Here is a 19832-nt window from a genome sequence, read left to right as displayed (position 1 = left end):
CGGATAAAGGTGAGCAATTCTATTTACCAAACATTTTTATTTTGATGATCCAAATGTTCTAGGCTCCAAAGTGATTTATGCTGGGGACTTATGTACCAATCGGAGCACACATTATTTTATGAGTACAAAGACAAAACTCTTCCACTTCTTGGAACTGAATGAGTCTCCAAACAATTGGCTGATATGCATTTTTCAAATCTCAAATTAAATTGCTTTGTTCTCCAGTGCTGAAAGCAATCCGGGAGTTATTGGAAGTCCACTTTCTTAACACTAAACACTTTAAAGGCATTTCCTCGCTCTAAAGGTATGATGACGTTTGTGCTGAGTAATCTCAATTTTATTTATCTTAGTAGGTGTGACTTGCTTGTGCATGCCAAATTAAAGCAATTATATAGTTGCCAACAGTCCCTAATTTCACAGGATTGAACAATTTGTAAATGGAACTGTTTAACCCTAGAAATGTCCCTATTTTTTAATAATGACAACCTATAAAATTCCTCTTAAATCTGTAAATTGGATGCAATTTTTCCCAACTTGTTCTTGGGAGATAAAACTTGTTTATTATTTAATAAATAAATGTTTTATTTAATAAAAGCACCATGCTGTCAATTGTTGCATGCTGGTCAGCCTTGTGTCAGGAAGTTGATGAAGAATATTCACATCTATGCAATTAGAAGAAACAAATATAGATAAATTATACCATGCCTCTGTGATTTCACCAGCTCCTCGCAGACCCGCCAAGAAGAATTTCAGGCCCTGGTACAGCAACTGCTTAGGACTCCTTCCATAGCCACAAAGGGGCGTGGCTACCCCAGGTTAGCGGTTCCGCCCACTTAACCGACAGACCAGAGCTCCCAAACAGGTACAGAAAATGGCTGCATCCATTGTCTTTAGGCAAGAATGAACATTTTAACTGAGAAAATAGAATATCACATGCACATTTGGCTATTTGACCTGTTACTTTTCTGTTTGTTTTGCATCTATTTTAACTTTGTGTGATTAAGGAGCCAACAAAATATTTGATGGTAAAACAGACATGTGAATTATAAATGCCATTCGACTATAATAATATTTTCTAAAGTCATATAAATAATTAATGCTTTAATTAATTATGAAGTATTTTGGATTTGATTTATTTACGACAGAAAACATCCAGTTTGTGTAATGGTGACGGTTTGATACAGGATTAGCGAAACAGAGTCACAAATAAAATTTAATCTTAATTCCCACTGCAACGTACCGCATGTAAGAGTTGATACTTACAGTATGATCTTTAGCCAAATTCTAATTCTTGCTCTCAGGATGCTTCTTAACCTGACTCAAGTGAAATCCCTTGGGAACCGTTATATGTCGTGTTTTCATCACTTGAATAAATTATGTTCTCTGAAAGATGTTTTTGTGTTCAGAGAAGGAAAGTAACGTTAGTGCTCAGTGCTGTGAGGCAGAAGTGATAACCACTGAGCCACCGTGCTGCTACATCTATCCCCGATGTAGAATCAGCTTGTCACCAGCAGGACAGCCCTCTGCTCCATGAGGGCCAATCAGAGGAGTCTTGTGCATGTTCTCTGAATTCATCCAGAAAAAGAGTGTCCTCTACAAAGTTTGTGAGGGGGGACAGAGCAGAGGGTATGGAAAAATAAAGCTGGGAAAAGAAGATAGAGAGCTGGGTATATAAAAAAAAAAAAGATAATATTGGAGAGGTAAGGAGGGGGGAATCAGAGGGTAAAAAAGAAATAGAAAACCAAATTGGTGTGTGTCTGGCTGGTGGGGGAACCTCTCATGCTACAATGGGCTCATGTTCAGGTCAGTAGGACTTCTGTACACAGGGTTTCTTCCCAAGGACCTAATAATGGTTTGAATGTCACAGGAGCCTACGGAGAAATGCGTTGACATATGCAGGCAGCACTGTGGCACATTAGTTAGTATTTCTGCCTCACAGCACTGGGGCAGTGGGATCGATTCAGACCAGGGCTATCTGTGTGATGTTTGTATGTTCTCCCCATGTTGGTGTGGGCTTGCTCCGGGTACTCCAAGTTCCTCCCACACTCCAAAAACATACTAGCAGGTTAATGGGCAACTGCCAAAATTGTGTGCGTGTGTTAGGGAATTTAGAATGTAAGCTCCAATGGGGCAGGGACTGATGTGTTTACATACATACAGCGCTACTGTGCATAGAACAACATGATTAGTGGTACATAAATAAGCAATAAAACTTTGAAAAGCGCTGAGATTAAGGGTAGTACTCAGTGGTAAATTAATTTTTTGGAATGTACAAACATGGCTGTTCTGCTATTATCATGACATGGTGATAGGAGCCCTAGGGATGGCAGGACAGCCAGAATCTATATATTTTTGCAATTAGTGCAAGCCTGCACGGTTTTCAACTAAATGGATTGGTTTCGGGAAGTCTGTCAACAATGTATCCCGACACCACATTTTATCGCCTTATCCCTAGTTTTAAAAGTAAAGCATTTAAAACACATCTAGCACCCTCAATTATTACTATACAATGCATTACACAGTTATAAGATCTTCACCGGTCCTGCCCCTGACAATTGTGTAGGTCGACAGGTTCAACTCACATCCACGTCACTGTGACACCTCCATACATATAAACAGGGGAACGTTCTTAGCGGAAACATTCTTGGAAAAAATAGAAACATTGGGAGGAGTATGGTACGTTTATAGGAAAGACTAAAAAGTTATTATAAAAGTTATACATAAGATACATTTTAACTTGTATTTTTTTGTGTAGTACCGATTTAAACAACAAAAGTTAGAATAGAAAGCTTAAAGTCATTTAAATCTATTTTCATCATCATCATCATCACCATTTACTTATATATTTTCTTTAATGATGTGTTTTTTATTGGAAACTTTTATTACCTAAACAAAAAAATGAACAAAAAAAAATAGTATGTGAAATAATTGATTAGATTACCAACTGCTTGTTAGATAACATAGCTCATTTAAATAATTTAGCAGAAAACAACAAAAAAAAACAACAGACTTCATTGTATAATCATAGGACAAATAAACACAAAGACACAGGCAGTGCAAAGTTACAAGTTTATTGTTCTTTAATAAATACAATGATCCCATTCATGTGTATACAATAAGCTCCTTCAGCTTCAACAAGTTCTAGAGAAATCACAGTTTTTCTGCCCCCCCCCCCTAAAAAAAAAAACACATTTGAAAAAGAAAATATAGAACATTGGATATTGAATAACAGAGAACGAAAATAACATTTTTGAAATCAACAAATGCACAATTTAAAAGTAAATTTCGATTAGAGATTAGATTTTGGTCATGCTTAAATATGACATCAAATGAGCTTTGTTAAATCCTCCACTAAGTAATTTTACAAGGTTCCATTACTTGTGAATTTCATATAATTAAATCACAAGGATTACTAGAAAAAAATTTTTTTATTTTTTTTTAATTAGCAGCAATTAGCTATCCAAGACAAAGTTTATTAAACAGAATATTCATTATCAGCACCAAAATTCAATGCATTTTATATTGTTAAATGACCAGTGGTACCCATAGTTTATTAATTTTATACAAAATAAGTTTTTCTCCTCTAATCAGGATGTAACAAATTTGATTCACTATATTCTTCATTATTTAATTTTATATCTTTATTAATGGATTTAAATTTACAGAAAATGCAGATTGCTTTTGGTTTAATGAACTCACACGGTATAAAGAAAAATTACCATTAAAAAAAAATATTCCAATTAATTAGACTCTCCATGTCACTTAAAATGTTTAATTCTCTAAAAGGAATTTAATAAAATCTGAAGTACATTTTTTTTACATAGAAAAAAAAAGACCACATATACGTGGCTTATTGTAAAAACTATTTTTTTCCAGTATTTATAAACTATTAAAATAGATTTAAATGCACAACACATTTATAAATATTTTCAATTATATATTTACATTTTGCAACACTTTCTCGCTAGAGAACTCATCATGTGCTGCAAACTCTTATGTATTTAGTGGTATTAAAATTAAAAATGCCCAGTGTTGTGGGGGATAAAATTGCACAGCCTGAAGCAAAAGATTTATTTATTTGTGCTAATACCACGTAGTGACGACATCGTAATTTACTGGAGTGTGTTTGGCTAGTAGAAGCTGTTTACTAAGGGTTAATCGTCACACAAACTATCTTTGGTCCTCAATCATCTCTGTTCCCCATTGTAACCCTTTGGCTGTCAGAACGCTCTCCAGGGTTACCCTTCTCTTAATCTGTACAATTGGCAGGCAAGTTTCCATTGGTACAATAGGATTCTGTTTTAACAAGAAACCTCCATGGATTTTACGTTGTTGTGGTCCGGACTACTGGCGTTATTGACATCCATCCTGGTGTCTGTGTGGGACCGGCTGCGGTTCCCTTCTCCGGTCTGAGCTCTGCTTCGGTTACCTTCGCCGGTGTGGGAGCGGCTCCTCGAGCCTTCGTTGGTGTGAGACCGGCTCCTGTTGCCGTCCAGGGAGGAGACACTGGCGCCCGAGTTTGTTCTGGATCTCATCAGTCTGGTCATGCTGGCTGCCGGCACTAGGGCAACAGACAATTATTTCATTTTTACTTGTTAGATCAGTGGATCCCAAAATTTTCTCAGTTTGAGGCACCCCTATGGTCTCAATAATTATTTCAAGGCACCTAAAGCCAAAATAATTACCAAGTATTCCCCCGCCTTACCACCGGCCCTGGCCGTGGCACCCCTGTGAGATCGCCGTAACCCCCCGGGGAGCTGTGTCACACAGTTTGGGAACCACTGTGTTAGATCATTGAATAAAGATAAACTGGCATTAGGCAAGGACCACTTGATTTCAGAAAGACTTACATACTGAGCACCCCTTGCTGTCCTCTTGTGGGCCCACTCCTGAATCCCCATCACTACCCATATTTGGCTCACTGAATATGACAGCAAGGAGAGAGAACTGCTGTCAGATATCAGGCACTAAATCCAATTGAGTATCTAGGAAAAGTGTCTGCATTCTATGTCGCAAGTGACCAGATTACCTACATACCCTAAATACCTACAGAACTGTAGGTATCAAAGAGGAGAATGCAGTTACCAGTTAGGGAAATTGTATTTAAAGTGGTCACATAGTTAGACAACTCCACAGTTATCCTAAGTAAATTTTTGAAGTTCAATAGATAAAGGGCGTTTACCGTTAACACCTCTTATTCAGTAGGTGCCCCATACATGAAGCAATTTGTTGGAAGTTCCTTTCCTTAGACTATCACTGTTACCATGTGGGCAAACACTGCACCCCATCAGAAAAGAGATCTCCCAGTGCTGAAGACTGGTAATTTTAACCTATTGTTCTTGGAGGTTTGCAGAGGATGTAGCACCTAATTGGACAGGAGACATGGTCATCGAATTAGGTGACCCAATCAAGCATCTACCGCCACCAGCACTCATGAATAGCTGTGGTTCATTAGTGCCGAAAGTTCTCTTTTCCGACAGTAGGAATTGGAGCTGATTAGAAGTCTATGACTGGGGATCAAAGATACCAAATTGCTACTCAGGGGGTGTATCTAAAGGAGAGGGAATGTTGCCTTGAAATGGATAGCCCCATAACATTTTAAGAGTAGTGACTATTTAGACTGGGAAGATTTAAAGGAGTCTCATCGCAGACTTATTCAAAAAGCATTGAGCTTTACTAGTCAGTCTTGGTTATCAGTCATGATCTAGGTCAAATCTATTTACATACAGTCCCAAAAGTTCCAACAATTTACTGCAACCAAATGGAATGTGGTCTAACATTTCAGCAGTAATGTCAATGCATAATTAGGCACTAATGTGAGCCTATTTTTAAATCTGTAATGATGGGAGGTACACAATTATGGGAGGCCCTGGAATATGTTTAAGTGCATTAATGGGTGAAATAAGAAGTGTTTTTTTGCAGGATGCAAATTTAGTACAACTGTTCTACATGCAGGGGGCTTGCTGGGTCGGACGTCCAAAGTCCATTTTGGGCGTAGCAAAAACCCTTCTGTGACTTTTTACACTTTAAGAAATCAGCCCTTGTGTTCAGTACTGTAATAGAATAATTTAATATAATCTATCACTATAATATGAGATACATATACATATTATAATCAGCCGGGTATGAAAAAAAAAACGTTTCATAGGACAAAGGAACATATAAAGTACAAAGCAATATAAAGTATGGTTTGGTTTATGTTGCATAAGGATGGGCTGCTACCTATGGGCCATTGCTGTGTGCTTGCCCCCCAGGCTACAGTCTGACTGCCAGCTCATGCCTACATGTAATAGTTTGGGAACTATTGTTATTGCACACATTTGAAATATTTTCATCAAAGCAAAGGCATGAAGTCAGAATTATTTTTCCGATTACAATTCATCTTCTTTTAAATTCATATGTGGCAAGCGATGATAACATGAATTGCTAATCATTGCTACTATATCTGTCTACTGAATTCTGGTCAAATCAGTTCACACAGTACAGCTGTTCTGCTAATCTCTGGGAAGACCCAGCTTACCCTATTATATCCCTCTCTTTACCTATATCTCTAAAACAAAACTGACAAGCAAACATCAATTGGGCAATAACTGAAACAAAGTTGATACATCATTGAAGATATTAGTGTAGTGCCAGACAAGCTCTTTACCCACCAGCATATTTTATCCAAAACATTTGTAGTAATATTTTTTTTACACGTTATTAATCAGTGAAATTTCTTAACTGATGTCTCAAAAAATCTTCAATCAAGTTCAAGGAAACAACAAGAATGGTCTGAAATTTGTTATATTCTCAAAATGGAGAAATTAATTAAAAATCCTTAAATATCTCATTAAAACATAGTTAGCATTATCTGCTTTATATCACCGAAAAGTGATTTGTCAACGTCAATAATGAAATATAGCCTTCAAGAAAACACCAACAATGCAGTTGCAGGGTCAATATCTACCAATACATGCTCAATAAACCAATACTTACTGTAGCCCATGCCTTGAACAAAGTATTTAAAGGCTTCAGCAAGCTTTGCAGGCTACAATGAAAAATAAAGACAGATCAATGAACATAAATCACTAGAACATTGATAATAGTATCTTGTAAGGTTTCAGCAAATATTTCCAATTCCATATACCAAATGGAAAATGTACAAGGAGCATAGGGAAACCGAGGGGAAGGGGTTCCTAGTGCCTGGTAACCCCCCTCCAAGCCTGGGGCACTGTATAATTGAGGTGGTTGGACCCTGCTCCTGCTTCACACAGCTCTGCTTGAAAAGGGAGAGCTGTGTGCACCTAACAGTCGTGCACACAGCATTGCCCATGTATATTATGGGGATAGGAAGAGTTGGAGAGAAGCCAAGTACTATCTAAAATTATCGCCACGCCCCCATGCATTCTGGTCACGCCCACTGGTGGCGTGGTGTGGAAACCCCCCTCTGCAAAATCTGCTTTTGCCCCTGAAGAGATATGATCTGTATTTACCTGGACCACTTGGGGAAATCCACCACAGTCTGACATCTGTGGAGAGAGAATAAAGATATAATGAATGAAGAAAATTCAGGGAGAGTACACGTAAGGACTAAGGTCATGCAAACTTGGTGGCACTTTTATCTCGATCTCTCCTCTGTTCCGTGTTTTAACAGGACATGTTTTACTACTGAACCGGCTACGACATATGCTCTGTAAAGTGCCTGTCTGCGTTACTTGACAGAGTTCCGTTATTTGAACTACAGAGGAGAAATGGTAATACAAATGTCTGTGTGTGTATATGGCTAAAGTGCGTCGTGTTGCTGCGCGACATAAAAAAATAAAACATTTTAAGCCACGAACTGCGTCAGCTTCTCATACATTCACGGAATTTTCCGCCTATTCTTCTAGATCCGATTTACTATAACATTTCTTCCTATTTATTCCAGATTTAACACGCAGTACTCAGCATATATCTATTTGTGTTGGATCTGGTCCAGATACAAGACCCATAAAATTGACAATCCTGATCATTGTTGCGTCAACTCTCAGCTACCTATAAAGATAAAAGCTCTTAGACACAGGACTTACAATATTTAAAACTGGTAAAGTTAATTACAATTTCCAAATACTTCACTAGTTGGTGGAGAAGACTAGTTAGTGGACCAGGAGACTGTACAAATAAGATGTATGTGCTGTTACTCAGTTGTTGACAGCCAGTAAAAATGACAATGTCAGTAAAATGACAACCCTTTTTAGTGAACACATCATCATCATCACCATTTATTTGTATAGCGCCACTGATTCCGCAGCGCTGTACAGAGAACTCACTCATATCAGTCGCTGCCCCAATGGAGCTTACAGTCTAAATTCCCTAACACACACGCAGGCATCCAGACAGAAAGAGAGACTAGGGTCAATTTTGATAGCAGCCAATTTACCTACTAGTATGTTTTTGGAGTGTGGAAGGAAACCGGAGAACCCAGAGGAATCCCACGCAAACACGGGGAGAACATATAAACTCCACACAGATAAGGACATGGTCGGGAATTGAACTCATGACCCCAGTGCTGTGAGGCGGAAGTGCTAACCACTGAGCCACTGTGCTGCCCAGAAAATACCGAAAACATTTTGCCATATTTCGGTTATATGTACGTTAGCGTTGTTTGACCTTTAGGGCTTGTATACATGTCCCACCTTACTTAACCGGCATGTCAACTAGGGTTCATTGAACCATATGTAGAACGAGTGGATGAATTGCGAATGTAACAAACTTATTGTATCCATTATCTGCCCAGATTTCTCAACATACAACGGCTGCATGGAAATCACCTGTGTGTACATACCCTTTACTTATATTTCCTGAAACCTAGAATGCAATATGTAGTACTGATGTTTATAATACACTGCTGATATTAGATAATAATATAGAAATACTAAAAAAAAAATAAAGTGTTATATAAAATACAGGGGTTGACAAGTAAGTGGACAATGTACTTGAAAAGTCATCAATACAATGCTGCTACCAGCGCAGATTATCGTGAAATTAATCATAGGGATTTTCAGAGGTCCTACCTTTAGCAATGTGGTTTTGGTAGGATCCAGTTTTGAATTGCATTCCACCTAAACAGTGGTTGAAAATAAAAAAAAAGGTTAATATTAAAGATTCTTTAATTCAGAAACTGCTCTGCAAAATATAGGCAGAGTTGGTGAGAAATCACAACTAGAGAAAAATAAGAAGCTGTCACACACTGACTGCTTATTGTGTTCTTCCTTGTATAGTAAATATTAAGCAATTTTTGCATTAATCCTTTCCTGCATTAATCCTTTGCTGACACTGATTACTTTGGTTGATTCACTGGCTGCCTGACACTGATTCCTGAGATATAGATTGATTCACTGGCTGCCTGACACTGATTCCTGAGATATAGATTGATTCACAGGCTGCCTGACACTGATTCCTGAGACATAGATTGATTCATTTGTTGTCTGTCCATTATGGGAAGAGAAACCCACAAATCACTTTAATGTCATATAAACATTAGAGATGACATCAAATTATTTTATGTTCTAGATATCATTCTTAGAACGTACCACAGCATCCACTGCAGGCGAACTGTCACCAACCACCAGCAGAGAAGGACACCTAGAAAACAGAACAAGAGATAGTGGGATAACCAGAACACTAAACAGAAAGATATTACATACCTAGGACAATGAATATGAGCTAATAGGACACCTGGAATATTGATCAAAGAGTAATTGGAAACATTTAGAATATGAATCGATTAGACATTTAGAGCATAGATGAAATACCTAGAACACAGCACAAGAATTAATGGGAAATTAACAAGATATAACAAAACATCTAATTGTGAAACTGGGCTGCAAACTACCAATGGTATGGAGGTCACCTACAGCACTATTAGGCATGACATTTAGGGCACCTAAATCCATACTTGCCAACTCTCCCGGAATGTCCGGGAGACTCACGAAATTCGGGTAGGTTTGAACAAAGGACACTTATGACAGCCTACAATGTCAGTGGTGGAACGGGGAGGGCAATGGGCATGTAGTCAATGTACAGTAAGGGCCAAAGCTACAGCGCACGCAGCAATGTCCAGTTCAAGCTCTGGACATCTCTCAGGTACGTTTTTTTCTGTCGTATCACCTGTGCAAGCTACAGGTCGGTTGTAAGTGCTGATTATTAGTGATGACGGCTGTGTACGCATGCTATAACATGTGTTTGCAATCAAGAGCAACTGTAAAATATTTTACGTACAGTAGACATGAAGATCATCAAATAAATGTATTTTATGGGTGAAAAAAACAAAAAACGTTTTTATTTTTGAATAGGTTTTCTTCCCCCATGTGTTCTTTTGTGACTTTATATTCTACATATGTATTGGATGTACCCTGTGGACCTAGACCCGTGTTCATCAACAGACGTAGCTTCAGATCCGATGTAAATGCGTTTTTTTTAAAAAAATGCGCATTACGTTAACTTTGTGTTTGTTAATGAATCAGGCCCTGAATGAGCGGCATCATATCAGACATTTAGGGCTAGATTTACTAAGCTGCGGGTTTGAAAAAGTGGGGATGTTGCCTATAGCAACCAATCAGATTCTAGCTGTCATTTTGTAGAATGCACTAAATAAATGAAAGCTAGAATCTGATTGGTTGCTATAGGCAACATCCCCACTTTTTCAAACCCGCAGCTTAGTAAATCTAGCCCTTAGTGTTTTCATTTTTTCATGAGATTGCTGCTTAAAATGGCAAAATGATTTGAACTCTTATTCAATCAGCCTCGATGTTTCCCTGAACATCGCGGCTCTGCATGTTTTCAGGTACTGCAGTAACTTAACATTGCGGATTTCTTCTTGCACCCGTATGGGGGGGGGGGGGTGGAGAGAAATCCGTGAGGTTACATCGCTGCGGATTGCCTTGGTGACCGTCCCGGAGGAGCTCCTCAGATAACTGAATATTTCCCCTAATGTGCAAATGTATTAGACAGTCAAATGATGTCCTAATATTATGCCAAGAATATTTGTAACCTATTCCACCCCAATACCGACACCCCTGTGCTAGGAAGTGCAGATGACCTCCGTTTCAGCCACAGCAATTATTGACTGATATTTGCAAAGAAAATATGGTACTTACTTTAATGTAACTGCATTTGTCCCGGGGATGGGGCGTTCAATCTCTAGATCCCTCCGGCTGAAAATGACATAAGTAAAGACCTTAAAAACACACACACACACACACATCAGAATCAACACATTCTCCACCAATGCCTCTGGGGCATTACCTGTTGTATGACCTCACAAACAGAGCAAGATTATTTTGGTTAATGTCATTACTAATGTGCTTCCGATAGGTCTTCACCAGATCATGGTTGTTGTGGATTTCATCCTAAAAAAAGAGGAGAGTTTAAGCTTAAATGATTAGATCCCAGATTGAAACCAGAGTTTTGCTGCTGTTATGAATTTCTGAAAGTAGGTCAGTCCACAAGCTGCTTCTCCGGAGCGAAAAATTCATCAACAACCATTTCACTTATTCCAGTCACACTCCCTGCAATATAGTTGATATTGTGCTATTATCTTCTTATCGGGGTTTATAAAATGCTAAAAGGTATTTGTTAACAGGGTCTGGGATAAAATGCACTTTGTTTGACCTACGAGTGGTGGTTGAAAGAACATCCTCTCAGTGTGTAATCATTGTAATGACTGGGTCATACCAGGTACAAATGTGGATATGATTGAAATGGAATTGTGGAATGGAATTTTGTGAATTGAGTTTCGCTACAACAATGGCCTTTTTTCGCAGAGTGGTGAATTTCCAGAGATACAAAGAGTAGGACCGGGTATAACATTAGGGGGTATATTTACTAAGCTGCCAGTTTCAAAAAGTGGAGATGCTGCCTATAGCAACCAATCAGATTCTAGCTGCCATTTTGTAGAATGTGCTAAATGAATGATAACTAGAATCTGATTGGTTGCTATAGGCAACATCTCCAGCACAGTGCACTCCCTCGTTCTCCATGTAAGACCGCCCTGTATTGTGCAGAGGAGGTTATGTGACGCGCTAGTTCTGATAAGATGGGGAGCAGCCGGCTTGTGGCCGCAGGTGAAGGTTGGGTTGCCCAACGTTGCTCTACAGTCTGTTCTCTGACAGTATTTTGAATTATGTTAAATGGCATAAGGCACCAAGATTTGTGAGCTTACAGGCTCCAGTGAGGCAAGACAGCTGGAATAAGCTGGATATACTTTGACACCCTAATTCCTGAACCCCAGTGGACTCCTTATAACTTTTTGTGATAATTCCATTACCTTTTACTTAATGTCAGTCTTCACTTTTAACTTTCACTGAAACCACCGTAATGTGGGACCAAGCTTGTTTACAATTGTGCGTCTAAAACCCTGCCCCTGCTTCACTAGAATGCTCCTATGCAGTGTCATAATTACATGGCCCCGGGCCCCTTCATACATAGTCACCAGCCTGGCCTGGATGGCCTTGGAGACTTGCTAGCTGGGACATCTTGTGGCAGTGCCACCTTTAACCTATAGTTACTGAACAGACCACGCTAGTGCTTCCATACAGGGGGAAAGAGCCAAGTGGCCCCTGAGCCCGTGTAGTATACCTGGGCGATCCAGAGCCCACAGTGGGATCGCTACCCCTAGTGCTACAACACTGCCCTACGACAGCTCCACCCATGTACTAACCAGTATATATAAAACAGGTCAGACACAATCTGTCTTTGCAATCAAACTTACCTTTGCGAACAGATGGGAAATCAGCATATCGGGTAAACCGTGGGTCAGTCCAGAAAGCTTTTAAAGCAACAAATAAAAAAAAAGAAATGAAATAAGCACATAGAATTAGGTTTGTTATCCTGGTAAAATGAAAAACAAAGTGTTATTAATATGTAGAAAAAGGAATTACTGTGTGTAACCATGATATAATAATCACGGAAATAGAGCATCTCAGTTGAATGTGGATATAAACTGAATACAAAGTGTATAGAATAGCATGATTGTAACGTTAGCATTAAATAACCACTTTAATATCCCTCTTTTGAATTATGAGTGGAGTAAATATATTTTTAAGATGCTCCATTTGAATGGTTTATGCATGGGAGTGAACAACTGTGTGTAATTTGGTGATATTCAGACAGAGTTATAAATTAATGTGCCCTAAATAATGAATTGTGCAACCTACATTTTCATACACAGCTTTGAAACTCACCCTCCAATTTCAGTGAAGAAAATGAACACAAAATTTGTCTACTGCTCCATGGACAATGACCTATAACACCCTTGTCTATTTATCCACCCCCTCACCAACCCTCATTACATCCTCCCATTCCCCGTTACAGGACTTTTTTCGGGCTGCACCCACTTTGTGGAATTCTCTTCCTCGCACAATAAGACTCTCCTCTGGTCTACAAACTTTCAAGCATTCTCTGAAAACCCACCTCTTCAGACAAGCTTATAATATTCCTTAACCACCCTCTTAACCTCACTACATTACCCTATTACTATCCGTTACACAATTTCACACAAGACAACTACCCCCTGACCAACATTGTTGTGTGACGGGATCATTTAGCTTATGAGTTACTTTTACCTTTTCAGTCTAGCTGGGCCGAAATGCAAAATGTAGACTTAACCTCATTTGTCAAACTCCCATTGTCCCATAGATTGTAAGCTTGCGAGCAGGACCTTCTCACCTCTTTGTCTGTTTTACCCAGATTGTTTATTAGTTTACTGTGTTTGTCCCCAATTGTAAAGCGCTACAGAATATGTTGGCGCTATATAAATAAATGATGATGATGATGATTTATACTAAAATATTAAATGCACCATAGCTGGACCATCCATTAGTCAATCTAAGCTCCCATCTGGGGCCCAGTGAGGACTGAGGGGCTACAACTACCCTAACCCTATTTTATGCTGGTGCAATTAGGGAAGAGGCCCAATCCAGTTTGCTGCCTAGGGTCCCAAAGGGTCTTAAGCTGGCTCTATAGGGCACCGTATACGCTAGTAGATTAGACGCGGTTGGTATATAAGTCTAAGTAAACACAAATGTTTAACGATAGCTGTTCATGGAACTGTAGATAGAGTTTTGTGTTAATTTTCTTTACTGAAAACCGAGGGTGCCTTCACAACGCGTTTCGCAGCACAAGTCAAGTTTCTGGAGCAGAGAGTTGCCCTATGTAATATTGAGTTATTATATATGACGCAGCTGTGCTATTATATGGAGCAGTGCTGACCTCCACCAGCTCACATCTAACAGAGGATTTTAGGGCAGGAGGGATGGGGGAGAGCGATACAACATTACTATATGCGCACCCCTGCTCCACCCTGTCTCCTCCAACCATCTTCCACAGTCGTATCGCTCTTTCTTCTATTTAAACATAGGCTCTTAAATACTAGTTTGCCTTTGATGCTACACAGTAATGTCTATTCGCTATTACAACAGGCGTTCCAAAGACTTCAGAATCAACTTGATGCCATCTCATGTGTTTTATAAATGGCATTTACCAACAGGAAAAAATGATGCCTTTCACTTGTTGCGCACCTGCGCAGGCGCGCACTCGCATTTTACTATTTGCACAGCAGATGCTTAGCACAACATTTTGATGACGGCAATAAATGGTGTTTCGACAAAACTAAAATTGTCACTTCAAAATCCTACCCAATAGCAATTATTTAATTTAATAATTTAATTTATTAAGGGTTTGCTTGAAATAGTTGCTGCCATCTCAAGTGCTGAATCACATATACATAAAAACTGTAGAAAATGTACAGAAATATATACATGACATCACATTGGATGTGCGCGGTGGGTTTGCATTTGTTCCCGTTGGTAAAAAACCCTTAATGCCCAAGACAAAATCATATTCAATGGTGAAAGTGAAACGCGTGACTCCAATTTACCTTAGTGGCCGCCCAGTCCATCCATCCTTCTGCACAAGGGTTAATGTTAATGAGTACCAGACCTTCTACCATGCTGGGGTGATTCAGCTGGAACAGAAAGCATTGTTTGTTCAAAGTACAAGTCAGTAATTTTCCACAGCTATAACGCTGATATAACAAGATGCAGTCAGTCACTGCTGCTGAAGCCAACTGGAATTCCCAAGCTGGTTCATTGTGAATATAAGAGAGCAGCTTCAGCTCTTTAACACTTAACAAGTAAACTGTGAGAACTTTAAGTTCTACACAGTGATAATTTAAGGAAGAAAGGATTTGAGATGTTTGCTACATTCCATTGTCCAATAATTAAACGTAAACAGCGTTTATGTCCGCACCTCACAAGCGCTCTGAAACTGAATCAACACCTTTTCCAAAAAGGTATAACAACTATGTAAAGTGCACTAGTCACTTGTATACACTTTTATGGTATAAAATAATATTTGTGTGGATATCGATCATCAACTCACTAGGAACCAGAGCCGTCACTGAGGCATTTAAATCGTAGTGAATCAATAAGTTGCATTTAATGGTTGCCTCCATTTTATATTGTAGATATGTTGCACATGACAATTTTTTGTCTTATATTATTGGGCAAAAATGCTAATGTTATCCACATAAGCGCTAAAATATGCCAGCAGGCCATAAAATTTTCTGGCGAAATGCGTTTCAAATGAACGTTATATGTATATAAATGTGTGCAACATTTTAGAAACAAAAATGTAATCCATCTGGTTTCTTTTTTGCAATGTTTTTATATTCCACCCATTGCAGAGATCAAATGCAATATATTTTGTGTCAACTTCTGGTATACAATCAATTATTTTGAAGCTTCTGAATATTATTATTATTATCTTTTATTTATGAGGTGCAACAAATGGTCCGCAGCGCCGTATATAGACCAAGGTATAACTGTACAGGGTTACAATACATGGGGTACAGGGATTTCCAAAAACAAAGTGTAGTAAAAATAAAGTACAATAAGTATAAGTCAAAGTACTAAGGAGAGAAAGGTGTGTAGGGCAAGAAGGTAAAAGTGAATTTCAGTGTAGAGTTAGAATCGGAAGGGAACGACTTCCAAGGGAGGAGGGGGGTGACTGAGGGGTTGAGCCTGTGCTCAGTCATGAGGGTGCCACTTACAGGATCAGGACAGAGATCATCGTCATCTATTTATATAGCGCCACCAATTCCGCAGCGCTGTACAGAGAACTCACTCACATCAGTCACTGCTCCATTGGAGCTTACAGTCTAAATTCCCTAACATACACATACAAAGAGAAACTAGGGTCAAATATGGTAGCAGCCAATTAACCTACTAGTATGTTTTTGGAGTGTGGGAGGAAACCGGAGTACCCGGAGGAAACCCACGCAAACACGGGGAGAACATACAAACTCAACAAAGATAAAGCCATGGTCAGGAATGGAACTCATGACCCCAGCGCTGTTAGGCAGAAGTGCTAACCACTAGGTCACCGAGAAGCGGAGGCACGAGAGAAGAAGAGATCAAGAGATGGAGGGGGTCAAGTGACGAAATGGAGACGAGGTGGGAAGCCGAAGCCAAAGGTAAACAAGAGGAAAGAGGACCCTGCTCGAGGGAGCTTACAATCTAAGTAATAAAGCATCAGTTATGATATGTGATCTATCTAAGGATGTGTTGCACCAACAGGAAGGACAATCAAAATTAATATGACAAGAAGTACATTATTGGCGTTGGTACATCCTTCTTTAATTGCTTATAAATTTGCACTTTTTAACATGTGTGTTAACTGGTGGCAATAGGGGTATACAGCACATGACATTTTTGAGAAACATTAAAGGGGAACAATCTCTAGTCATTTTTTCATTTGTAAGGAAGCAGTGTGCCGTGCATTGGATACAGTTTTATGAAACATGTATCTAAACTGTCTTGTATCTAACTAAGCACAATGAAAAACAAACAAATCTGTCCTCTCATTGACCCTCTTCCCAGGGAACCCATTTATTTATATCAGGACCTTATCAGATCAAAGGACATCTCAACATGCGAGTGATACTTACAGCAAACCTAGTGAGGATGTAGGCACCAGCTCCAATTCCCATTCCAAGAACACTTCTTAAACTATGGACAAAAATATAGATGTTACCTTCTTTAATCATTGGATAATTTACAAAATTCTCAATATTTCCTGCAGGGGGCGCCATGCAATCAGGGAAACAAACATGGAATGGACATCCCATTATTTCAGTAAAATATGAAGCATACATGGTTTTAAAAAATTGACAGCAACAATTTTGCTTGACATTTATCTACTGAATTGTGGAAACAAACAAAGAATTGTGTATCAGGCTGAATGAATTTTGCTGTCGGAGGAACCTGCTCCTTCCACTGTCTAGCTCTTGGTCTGTGGCTTACCACTAACCTTCAATCCCCTCCTCTCATCATTACACAGACACTCTCCAGAGCCACAAAGACAGGGTCCAAAGTGGACCTCCCTTTCAGTGGCAGTTATGGGGGAGGGGGCGATTGGGTTCTAGCTCTATATACCCATCCACGGTCCTCGTCTGAGCTTAATTTTCACAGTCACCCACTTCCAAGGCGGTATGAGAATCATTGGCTTTTCACAAAACTGCAGACGTATCCTCAAGGGGGAGCAAAGAAGATTTCCGCGCTGTAACATTCCCCTAGGCTGGTGGTAAGGCTTAGAAAGTGGGTGAATGTTGGCCCAGGCTTCTACTCGGTGACCTTCACCTATCACATGCCCCACAAGATCAGCACACTATTCTGCTGGAATACTCTGTGCTGCTGCAAACAATTCAATGATCTGATTGGCTACAGATTTTTCTGTCACCGCCCGCTTGAAAACTGGGGACTTCCAGATGAGCAGAAGATCTAAATGAAACTGAAGTCAAATGTCCCTATAGAATCGCACAATTTCATGGCCAAATCTTTGTATCGCAAAACTGCCTTCCAGGGAAACGAACCAAATAATATATAAACATTTTGCTCTACAGTATACAATACGGTTTAGCAGTTTTGTCATATAGCCATCAGAAGGAGTGTAACTCTTACCCAAGCTGCTGTATAACTCCAGGTAACATCTCAGCCAGCTGGTCCATCGATGGGTACAAATACCTGAGCAAAACAATGATAACATTTAGTACAATTTTGGCGGCTATGAACCCAATCCCCTTAGAAGCAGAGGCCCTAATATCGTTGTTACACGTGAGCTGACACAGCGTCTATAGAGGGATTTTATTAGTCTACAGGGATCCCTCTTTGTACCACCAAGCTTAAGACACAGACAAGGCATAATAGCGCGGGTGGCATTATAAAGTGGGTGGAAAATAGCAGAATGAATACAATTTATTGCAGAGATTTTCTGCTGGTTACATTTAAAGCAGTTTTTTTTCATATTATATATTAGTCATTGATGGCAAAAAAACAATTTTATCATAATTGGGAAATAATTTCCTAGGACATTTTAATGCCGAGCTTATCCATTAATCACAGTCACATGTGGACCATTGATCGATCTCCAGTAACTACACTGTACTGGATCCCCCATTACTTTTTGATGGCAACATCTGACCAATACAAAAGTATGAAATACAAGAAGATTATGGAACAATAAACAGAGGAAATGTCTTTGCTGTAGATAAATATAAGGGCATTTACAATGGCTGCGGGAAGTGTGCCGGCATTTGTAATGGCTGCGGGCAGTGTGCCGGCATCTGCAATGGCTGCGGGCAGTGTGCCGGCATTTCCAATGGCTGCGGGCAGTGTGCCGGCATCTGCAATGGCTGCGGGCAGTGTGCCGGCATTTCCAATGGCTGCGGGCAGTGTGCCGGCATCTGCAATGGCTGCGGGCAGTGTGCCGGCATCTGCAATGGCTGCGGGCAGTGTGCCGGCATCTGCAATGGCTGCGGGCAGTGTGCCGGCATCTGCAATGGCTGCGGGCAGTGTGCCGGCATCTGCAATGGCTGCGGGCAGTGAGCCGGCTTCTGCAATGGCTGCGGGCAGTGAGCCGGCATCTGCAATAGCTGCGGGCAGTGAGCCGGCATCTGCAATGGCCGCGGGCAGTGTGCCGGCATTAAAATAAAAATCATAAAATTAAAATAGAAAAATGTGCAACATTTTTGCTGTTTTAATTATGTTTACGAGAAATAATACCGTGCATTTGATGAAAATACGCAAAATAGAAACTGTCCAGGTCAAAATTTAAAGGCTCAAATTGTAACAGAAGAACCAACAGCAGCAAAAAAAAAAACCAGGGCCTGTCTCTGGAGTTACAGACAGTCTGAAACACCTGCAGACAGATAAAACATTACATGACCTTGAGCTTTATTTAGCAATGATTTCCTGAGCAGCAATTAATTCCTGAAGTCACTAATCGATGCTAAATCTTCATTCCAAGTAAGTCTCATTTCAACTGACAAGACTTAGTGGTCCATTAACCTCTTATACGCCAGAGTCACTAATCCGAGCTGGGGCGAAATGGCCAACAGCTCATTAGAGTCTTACCCAGCTGGAAAAGACGCGGCCCCTTCGTGCTGGCCTGGTGCGTTGACGTGGCAGACGGAGAAGTGTTGCGTAATCTCATGCATGTCCTCGTAGTTGAACAGTGAATTGAAGCAGGTTTTATCTGTATACGGGATATAAACAGCCATTGTAAGTGTCTGTCTGCACCAGGGATATACTTGATTCATGTATCTGAGCATTCTAAACATTCTATTTACATGAAGAATCCTTAAACCACTCTGAGCATTCTAATTAATTTCCACTTTGTCGAATGCTCTGCAGCTGTTAGAACCTAAGCTCACATAGGGAACCAATGTTTAAGGACATTTTATTTTCAATGTTTTAGGCAGACATCTCCTTTAAAACGTACTGTACTTTAAGCACCAATTAATGTATTCAAGC

The 19832-nt window shown here is 39.7% G+C and overlaps 1 protein-coding gene across 2 annotated transcripts in view; it reads right to left on the bottom strand.

Annotated features, from left to right (window-relative positions):
• Nucleotides 1-3052: 3052 nt before the first annotated feature.
• NDRG1 (N-myc downstream regulated 1) overlaps nucleotides 3053-19832 on the bottom strand; it is a 42975-nt gene continuing 26195 nt past the window's right edge. For both annotated transcript variants that reach the window (XM_075211687.1, XM_075211688.1), the window contains 12 exons: nucleotides 19434-19554; nucleotides 17982-18044; nucleotides 16970-17030; nucleotides 14900-14986; nucleotides 12734-12790; nucleotides 11269-11372; nucleotides 11121-11177; nucleotides 9555-9606; nucleotides 9036-9083; nucleotides 7476-7511; nucleotides 6979-7030; nucleotides 3053-4561 (listed from right to left, as the gene is read on the bottom strand). In XM_075211687.1, coding sequence (XP_075067788.1) covers nucleotides 4302-4561; nucleotides 6979-7030; nucleotides 7476-7511; nucleotides 9036-9083; nucleotides 9555-9606; nucleotides 11121-11177; nucleotides 11269-11372; nucleotides 12734-12790; nucleotides 14900-14986; nucleotides 16970-17030; nucleotides 17982-18044; nucleotides 19434-19554 — 998 coding nt within the window. In that variant the 3' untranslated portion in view covers nucleotides 3053-4301. The remainder of the gene's footprint in view (nucleotides 4562-6978; nucleotides 7031-7475; nucleotides 7512-9035; nucleotides 9084-9554; nucleotides 9607-11120; nucleotides 11178-11268; nucleotides 11373-12733; nucleotides 12791-14899; nucleotides 14987-16969; nucleotides 17031-17981; nucleotides 18045-19433; nucleotides 19555-19832) is intronic.

The sequence above is a fragment of the Mixophyes fleayi genome, chromosome 5 (genome assembly GCF_038048845.1).
Source record: "Mixophyes fleayi isolate aMixFle1 chromosome 5, aMixFle1.hap1, whole genome shotgun sequence".
NCBI lineage: Eukaryota > Metazoa > Chordata > Amphibia > Anura > Limnodynastidae > Mixophyes > Mixophyes fleayi.
The sequence above is the reverse complement of the archived record's forward strand: the minus strand, read 5'-3'. Positions and strand labels throughout refer to the sequence as shown.